At 36.2% G+C, this 9,653-nt stretch overlaps 1 protein-coding gene and 1 long non-coding RNA gene across 2 annotated transcripts; both read right to left on the reverse strand.

The window, feature by feature from the left end:
• Positions 1 to 3,706: 3,706 nt before the first annotated feature.
• LOC148008013 (uncharacterized) lies at positions 3,707 to 4,652 on the reverse strand. The gene is made up of 2 exons (XR_015690294.1): positions 4,573 to 4,652; positions 3,707 to 3,871 (listed from the first exon to the last, which is right to left on the reverse strand). It is a non-coding gene; the product is annotated as an uncharacterized LOC148008013 (long non-coding RNA).
• A 56-nt stretch (positions 4,653 to 4,708) lies between these two features.
• On the reverse strand, positions 4,709 to 5,251 carry LOC148008014 (uncharacterized; the record flags this gene model as incomplete). The annotated part of the gene is made up of 1 exon (XM_087674525.1): positions 4,709 to 5,251. A coding segment is annotated over exon 1 (501 nt), but the record flags the coding sequence as incomplete, so codon positions are not given.
• Between the last annotated feature and the right edge of the window lie 4,402 nt (positions 5,252 to 9,653).

Below are 9,653 nucleotides of genomic sequence, written 5' to 3' on the forward strand. Positions count from 1 at the left end.
GTTATGGAGTGAGGCTAATTAGTCAGTTCATGCAGAAGCCTGGAAAACCACATTTAGATGCAGTTAGGAGGAGTATGAGATATGTAAAGGGTACTACAGATTATGTGTTGTTTTATGCATATGGAAAATCCCTTGACTTGACAGGGTTTACTGATGCTGATTGGGCTGGTTGTGCCTATGATAGGAGGTCAACCAATGGTTATGCATTTGGATTAGTTGTGCCTATGATAGGAGGTCAACCAATGGTTATGCATTTGGATTGGGCAACAGTATGATTAGTTGGCAGAGTAAGGAACAGCCTACTGTTGCATTGTCTAGTACAGAAGCTGAGTATAGAGGAGCTGCCTTAATGGCTTGCGAAGCAGTTTGGTTGATGAAACTGTTGAAAGACTTGGGAATATAGCTGGAAAGCAGAATGAGATTGCAGTGTGATAACTTGATCAGTGTTATGTTGGCCCGCAATCCTGTCTACCATGCTAGGTCCAAACATATTGAGGTTCACTACCATTTCATCAAAGAAATGGTTTTTACAAGGTAGATTGACTTGATTCATGTGAAGACTGAAGACTAGGTAGCAGATATATTTACCAAGTCTCTTTGTAAAGAAAAGCTCATATATTTCAGATAGCTACTTGGAGTTTATCATATGGTCTGAGCTTGAGGGGGAGTGGTAGAATATCAAGCTCCGGTTACTCTTCAATCAGTCTATCTTTATGTATGTGACCGACATTAGCTGGATACACCTGTACACATTTGTGACATTCAATAAGTTGGTGTAGTCAGTGACTTAGCCACAGTTAGTCTTGGTTAGTCATACCTATGTGTAAGTCTCTTTCAGTTAGTATGATGGAAGAATAATGGATGAAGAACAAGAATGAGCTGAGGCTCATCTTCCACTCCACTCTGTCTCTCTCCCTCTCTTCCAACATCTCTCTCTCTCTCTCTCTCTCTCTCTCTCTCTCTCTCTCTCTCTCTCTCTCTCTCTCTCTCTCTCTCTCTCTCTCTCTCTCTCTCTCTCTCTCTCTCTCTCTCTCTCTCTCTCTCTCTCTCTCTCTCTCTCTCTCTCTCTCTCTCTCTCTCTCTCCTGTGTGTGTGTGTGTGTATTTTTGTGCATGTGCATATGTGTGCACACATGCATGCAACCTCCATTCTCCATACCGCAGCTCCATCAAAGCACACATGGGGAAAGCCTCACAATGGTTCCTAACACACAAAATCGTGGTCTTCTCAATTCTATGAGTATTGTATATGATTATTCTAAGTTAAATTAAAATTATTATATATGGTCCTTACTCTTACGTTTCTATATTGTTCATTCAATTTATTTTTTAATGTACTTGTTTCTTTGTCTTGAGATACACAAGAATTCACAATGTGATTTTTCAAGCAATTTCCACATCATATATGTTTAGCTAACTTATTCATTTTCTCATCACTTTAGATTTTTGACTTAATGTCAAAGTAACCTTAACTAAATTCTAGATTCATAGTTGTAGATTATGTTTAAGGAACAACTTTAGTAAACAATCACAATAGTCCATGAATAAGTCATCTTAATGATCAAATTTCTCAAAATCTAGCATCTTTATTCAAGTAAAGGTTTCTTAAATGGGACAATAAATTTTGTAACTAGCCAAGCAAGCCTTAGTGTTACTTGATTTCTTATAGATACACTTATGCAATAAATAAAAAAATTAATGTGATTAAAAGCACACCCCACCATGTTTATCAAGACACAAGAAAGCAAGTACATTGCTAGATTTTGTGAAAAATGTACATAATAGCATGCCAACAATACTTATGATAATGTGTAGCCATCATCTATTGAGGCATCTGTAAATAGGGGGCTATATTTGTTCACAATATAGGTAATAATAATCCAAAATCACATGGATCTAGCACAAATCTAGAGTAAATAGAACAAAAGGAGTTCAACTTAGAAAATGTGATTTGTTTGAAATATCCTATGGCATTCCATTCACAACATGCATGCAAACTCACTTCTAGGATGGAAAATACATTGATGTTTGAAGGTTTAAACATGCTCCAAGTACCAGTGAATAAGATGTTTCCATGTCATTGTAATCATAGATAAACTTTTGAACATATAGAAACCTTCTAAAAGGTTATTCTAAGCATGCTTTACTTATTTGGAGTTAAAATTCAATGCTATCACCACATAATAAATAACACTTTGCACAAATTTACAAATGAAATCAAAGAATGTTTCTTTTTGAAACCTTGAATCGCACTAACTAATGAAACATAATCCTAAATTGCATTCAGCACATAGTGTTGGAGGGTTTTTTTGGCTCATACATGATAGCATATGTTTGATACTATAAGCATATTTATGCCCTGAAATGAGGCCTTACAATTGCAAACAAGAAATGAAATAAAAACCATGTGGTCTTCATGATATAGGATGGTTATAGTGTTAACAGTAGGCCTTCTCATCAAATGATTATGTCTAGACTGTATGACATAGGATTGACCATTATTTGTATCCATCCTTACATTGAACATCATATGAGCCTATATCCATGCTCCTAACGTATAAAGTTTTGGATATTCCTCAAGCATATTACCCTTTATACATATATTATGTATCTTCATCCACATTCCATCCCCTTCCTTTCAACTCACATTCTATCTTACATCTTGTGGGCATATTTTCTACATATGCTGTTCAATGATATCTACACATAATGTTAAACCCTCTTTCATACATACCTAGTCAAAACTCCATTAAATCCTTCCTATACAAAAACCTAGCTCCAAATTAATATGATGGGTTCGACGTTTTTGGAGGTTATCTTGTTTATCTCTAAAACTACAAGGAAGGCTTGAATTTCGTTTCACTATTTAGCTTTATATAGTACTACCTAAAACTTTATGTGCTTGATCTTACTAACTTAGTAGGAAGCCTTGAATTTCCTTCCACTACAACTTTGCAAACTACTACTCAAAACTTTACAATTATTGTTAAAATTGTTTCAATATATTTCAAATTTAGTTACAAGATCAAAATAAAACCAATTCTTATATCCATTATATTCCCTCCATTTTACAATGTGAATTCCAAGTAAACTTCACTCCTTGATACAATTTGTTGTTGTAATCTTATATGTTATCTTCTTTTGCCAAAAATGCAACTATGAATATAATGATGTATTATTTTCTTGCACGCACACAACCACACACGCATGCACACATGTGTGCACATGCGCGTGCACGCACGCGTGCACACACACACACACACACACACAGGGAGAGAGAGAGAGAGAGAGAGAGAGAGAGAGAGAGAGAGAGAGAGAGAGAGAGAGAGAGAGAGAGAGAGAGAGAGAGAGAGAGAGAGAGAGAGAGAGAGAGAGAGAGAGAGAGAGATAGAAGCTCTTTATTCATTTGCCTTTTGCATGGCTTCAAAAATGAATGAAGCTCTTATCTCATTATAAAGAACTTTACAAGTGTTTATAGTTCTAATGCTAAATTTTAATAAAGCATAGATTTTGTATGTAGTTTGACTTGAAAATTGACTCATGTCACAAAATTTGAAATTTACAAAGACTAACGCATATTAAATAACTTAGCCAAATCACAATTTAAATGATGGAAGAACAATTCAAACATGATAAAATCTTAAGCTATAACTTTTGGATAGTCAAGTCAATATGGTTGAGAAAAAGAGACAACTAGGGTAATACTATGAACAACATAATGAAAACTCTTTATAATAATGAAGCTCGGTGTACAAAGGGTATTTAGTTTGCATAAATATCTAGCCATCCAATTGCAATCCCACAAGATTGCAATTTTATTGCATATATCTATAAGGTTGCTAAATGTGCAAACTTGATACATCATGTTTATTCTGCAAGAGAACAAGATCTTCATGTTAGAATAAAACCATGGTTCTATCAACGTTGAGAAATTCTAGACTAATCTCTCAATTTATGGATGAAGGAGAGCAAGTGGCAAGAAGTTTACATAGTAAGACTGGTATTGTCTATGCTAGCACTCAAGACTTGTATAACATTCAATTAGCAATTTTAGTTTAATAAGATTTGTGCTAACATGTTTTTCCACATAACTAGCTTAGTACTTGCCTACATTTGATTCTTAGCGTTAAACAATGAAATATGCATCCAATGTCGTACTAGCTTGAATTTGTTTTCAATAGACTCCCATTGTGCTAGCAATTTGGGTAGTAACTAGAAATAAGTTGCTACTCAATGTACTATAGTCATGGAGGACAAGTTAGATTTGTTTGTTCTTGATGGACACATGCAATCACATTATGAATATTATGCTTACACATATAGGTTGAGCTTTGTTTAGAGGGAAGGGATGAGTAATTGTGGTTTTATCAACTTTGAGAGAACAATTTTATGTTTACTTTGTGCCCTTTGTGCAATTATAGTGACATGTTGATGCTTCAAATATAATGTGGAGGCACTAATCATTATGGGCCCAAATAAACTAGAACAAATATCCAAAAATAAGGGACACAAAATTGGGATAAACTACTTGAATATAGCAAATTTAAATAGAAAGAGCAAGGAAGAGACTCACTTTGGCAAGAGGCCATGCAAGCAGAGGTGCAATCATATTTGCAAGCTGAGGACCAGTTGCTGCTACCACCACCACCGCCACGACCCCAGCCACCACCGCCACCGCCACCGCCACCACCCCAGCCACCAGGACCATGCCCATAGCCACCTCCCCACCCTCTACCATAGCCCCCACCATGGCCCCACCCATAGCCACCTCCATGACCCCACCCATATCCTCCTCCTCCATAGAAGCCTTGCACACATGCCGAGGGGCATGCTAGTTGCTTATTAGCACAAGCCCCCGTGCTTGGCTTGCACATTGCGAACTCTTTTGCCATCACATTCTTCTCTTTGTCTTGATCCTTTCCAAGCTCCTTCCTACTGGTTGTGCCACCATTCATGTTGCTTTGCTCGTGATGTGGCGGCATCTCTTCAATGATCTGATAGAGGTCGTAAGTCTCAGACGAGTGAGTGGGCTTGAGCTGGGTTTGTTGGACATCTTGGCCATTTATCATCATGGGCATGGCTGAGGCGCCGGCATGGATCTCATCCTTGCTACTAGAACTAGTAGTAGCAGCAGCAGCAGCACTACAAGCACCTGCAGCGGCGCAAACAAGCATGAGCAATAGCAATGGCAAACCTTTGATAGAATCCATGGCGATTGGATGTGAATGCGTTAATGAAGAAAGGCTAGCTGCGGTTATTCGTGATCACTTCCTTGCGCCTGAGCTGTTTATATAGGGCGCGGGAGGGCGGGAGGGAGGCTTCTCTCTCTCTCTCTCTCTCTCTCTCTCTCTCTCTCTCTCTCTCTCTCTCTCTCTCTGCGCCATGAGATCACATGCGGCATGCTAGAGGCTGGTAGGCAACCAAACAAGTGTCGGCTCTTAAGTCAACCGAGTATCGACATCCGGCTCGCTCGCACTCTCCCACGAGCCTCACCACCTGCTGATCTTATCTCACATACTTGTACTCAGTAGTAAGTATTCCATATCCCAATATTGTTAAAGCGCGCCATGAGACTCACCAGCATTCCACCCTTCAATCCAACAACCAATGAAAATATCATTCCATACATTAAACATTATTAGCTTTTTGAATAAAACTTTCAAAAATGCAATACTTCATTATCGTATTAGCATGGAATGAAATGGTTGAAATACTATATGTGCTAATTAGGATTGCTGTACTAGAATGATGTAACATTAGCACGAAGTGAAATGCAATGAAACACTCGATGTGTGCTTGATTAGACTACTAGATACTGGTGGAATGGAATGGCAGAGCTATGTGTATGCATCCCCCATAGATGATCAATTATTATCTCCCTTCCCCATAAAGGGACTTCTTCAATCTAGTTCTCATTCTACAAGACAAGGGATATAAAAATATGAAAACTCCTTGTCTAGTATTTGTGGTGTCCTTATTAATAAAGGTACCTTTACATACTCATTTCATCACTTCTATAAAATACCTATATCTAGCAATGAAACATGGGCTACACATCCTTGTCATTGGGTTAATCAAAGGTACACAAATTTTGCAAGTATTAAGCAAATTTTGATAGCAAACTAAACCCTTGTTTTGAACTTTTATATAAAGCTACCTTATACTAAACCATTGTTTTTGAACTTTAATACATGCCTTGGGGTTTGCTAAACCTCTATGAACGTATGTAAAACATGAATTCTAAACTCAGTATACATTCAAAGATGTAGTAATCTTAAGTAGGCAATTCAAAGTGTTATTATTTGGAACAACTTGAAATGCCACAAAATATTTACCTAATCATTAGACTAGGAAATTATAAAAAGTATAGGGTATAAACACATCAATCCAAAGCTTTTATACTCATTCTACTTCTAACTTACAAGTCTTCTTTTACTTAGTATCCATGACATATGTATTCCAAATGTCTTGAGCTCATTGCACCCAAAAAGTACTAGTGCACAATGCCATAATGAGAAGTAGTCCAAATGTCTTGAGCTCATTGCACCCAAAAAGTACTAGTGCACAACGCCACAATGAGAAGTAGTAAGCACTATTTCTATCTTGAGGGGTGAACTATCAAAACTATAAGTGTATCATAGGTGAGGGGTATTTTATTCTTTGGATGAATTATAGGATTACACTTGTAGATGGGAATTCTTTGTTACTTTTTTAAAACACCATAAGTTTCTTGACAATGAAGGGTCATTTTATTATCGCATAATATGTAATTTTAGGGGTTTCCAAATAACACTTCGATGTACACAATGTAGGTTTCTTATAGGTGCACTCCCTGCAATCACAATCAAGGATCCACTGTTAATTATAAATTCACAAATAAATGCAATCATTCCACAAGTAGTGATCTAATCATTTCCATTAGCAAACAATCCACAAAGTGCTAAAATCTACTCTTGCTTTTCCATGTTTGATCATTCTTATTAAGACAATTGCTTGTATTATGGTTTTTTACTTCTCTTTGATCTTTTTCAAATTATATTGTTAGCTATACTATTTTAGAGTCCACTTCTTATTTAGCGGTTGTCCTTAGTGTTATTAGGTTAATTTGCAAGCTTGTTTATTATATGTGTATCTAGCATCTTTAATTTATTGAATAACTTAGTATATTTGATACTTTTAATTGATGAATTCCATAACTCAAATTTTACCCAATCGAATTGTCTTTAATTTGAGATAACCCCTCCCCCACCCAAAAAATAAAGGATTTTTTATGCGAAAGAAGGTTAAATCTCCCTTGAACTTGTTTTATATAGTTTCTATTAGGGTAAGGCCCAATTTCCTACACTTGAGTGGGCAACCCGTATATATCTATATAATAAGTAAACATAACGAAGAATAAAGATACCATTAATTTTTTACTCACATAACTCCACATTCAATATTTGTGGAAGCTCATGCTTGAGGCGAGAAATGCAAGGAGTGAAGAAATTGCTTCATCATCTATAATGCACAAGTAATTATACAACATTAGAAAGTTTGATGGTACTAACTTTATTTTGTGGGAGGAGAATATCCAAGATATCCTTATTTAGAAGAAGAAGCAATTAAGGCCTATAAGAGGCATAGATGGAAAACCAACTAATATATTTGAACATAATATCCACCCTACACTTGGTAAAATCTAAGCATTTCATAGTTGTCAATGAGACCATTACACATGATTTGTGGAAGAAGCTATGTGACACTTATGCAAAGAAAACTTCCTCTATTAAGGTGTATCTCTCATGAAAAAGTTGTTTGAGTTGCAAAGATGAAGGAGGAATCTACTATTGTCTCCTCACCTCAATGAATTAAATATCATATTCAATCAAATGTAGGCTCAAACAATGAAGTTCAAAGATGAGGTTAAGGAAATTCTTTTCCTACGCTCCTTGCTTGCATCATGGGATAGCTCATTAGGGCCAAAAATGTTTCAAAAATGGCACTTGTAAGAAAATTATTAAATTACTAATTAGTTGAGGTTTTAAAAGAATGAACCTCCAAATTTGGCCATTTAGACATGATTAATGAGAGAATATATTATTCGTTTAAGAAGCTGACCATTAAATGCCTAAGGACGTTAACTCATGTCAGGGATCACTTTTCGGCCATTATTCTTTCTTTTTTAATATTCTTCTATCTCATTTCCCACCAAAATCATGCTTCTTTTTTCAATTGCATACATTTGAATAATCGTTCTCTCCTCTTCACTTTGTTTCTTAGTTCTTAAAGCAGATTTTACTATGTCGTAAAATTTCTCACCAAAATCACATCCAGTTCTTTCCAACAGTCTGCATTGGTCTCCCTTTGTCTCCCTTCGTCTCCTTTCACAAAATCTTGAGATTCAGGCGATTAACAATCAAAAGAGTCTCTACACAGAGGACCAACACCACTTACTTGCCAATTGAGCTATAGAGATATGGTCCTCCATGGACCTGAAACGAGATCGTCTCATTAGTTTTCAATAGACCCAACTAGGTTGGGACATCCAAGCCGCATCTTTACTTCGACCCCTAATACATCCATTCTGTAAGATTTTGTTTCAACTAAATCCAAGATTTTTCTTCAGTCTCTTCAATTTGATTCATAAGAAAATGGGTAAAAGAGTCCCATGGTGTTGATACAAATTGGTAGGGATAGATATACTAAGGATAAACCTCAAGCTAATAGAATAGAAAGTGAAAATTTTCACCTTAATCTTGGCACTTGAAAATAGAATATATTCATTATACAGTGTTGTAATATCAACTTTTTAGCAAGCACTAATGGATAAGATAAGGATAATATATTATAATTAGAAGAAAGGAAGTACTTTGATTTCTGGGAGACACAAAATTTACCTAATAATAGATTTCAAATGTTTATTATTCAATTTTCGATCTCTTAAAATATAAAAAACATTTAACCAGTAATAGAAAAAAGTATTAGTGATATTGTGCATCATATCAACTTTAGGACTAAGAGTGCACGATGCTTCGGTGTCGTAGAGTTCATGCAAGGGCTGCAAAACACGGGGTTCAAGATACAGCAATGGAAGAGACTAACAAGAAGAAAATTGAATTGTTGATGCCAAAATGCAATATATTTCTTGTCAGGTGAGTTACATGAAAATCAGAGTGATAATGGTCAGAATGAGCATAGTAATCTGCTTTGTCAGGATCATTTGGCTAAACCATGTGCTCTGCAGATACCACACAACCATACACTTGATAGGTCCCTCCTTTTTATCTCAGAAAAGACTGATTTATTTTCTCCTTAGCTATGGAGCATGTGAGCTTCTAACATAACTATGGCAAAAAAACCTCTGGAGAGTGCAGTATGTTCTTAATCGCATCCAGAAATGACAGCATTCCAGTAATGTTTCGCTGTATATACAGTTGTTGACATCACGTCTGCCAAAAGTGTAGATGGCTGAGCCAAAAACTTGATTATTTCCATTTACAATGAGAATCCGGTGGACTTTGTTCTTCAGCATCAACACTACAGCATCTGACAGAGTTTTTATCAGCTGACAATGTGATAAGAAGGGAGGTCATCACTTCCTTAATCCTTGATTTTAGCCCATTTGTGGCTTTGATTTTGTCCTTTTTAGAAAGCACCCCGATGCAGTTCAAT

The sequence above is a fragment of the Lygodium microphyllum genome, unplaced genomic scaffold (assembly GCF_053477565.2).
Source record: "Lygodium microphyllum isolate KBCC unplaced genomic scaffold, Lygodium_microphyllum_v1.1.10 scaffold_559, whole genome shotgun sequence".
In the NCBI taxonomy this organism is placed as follows: Eukaryota; Viridiplantae; Streptophyta; class Polypodiopsida; order Schizaeales; family Lygodiaceae; genus Lygodium; species Lygodium microphyllum.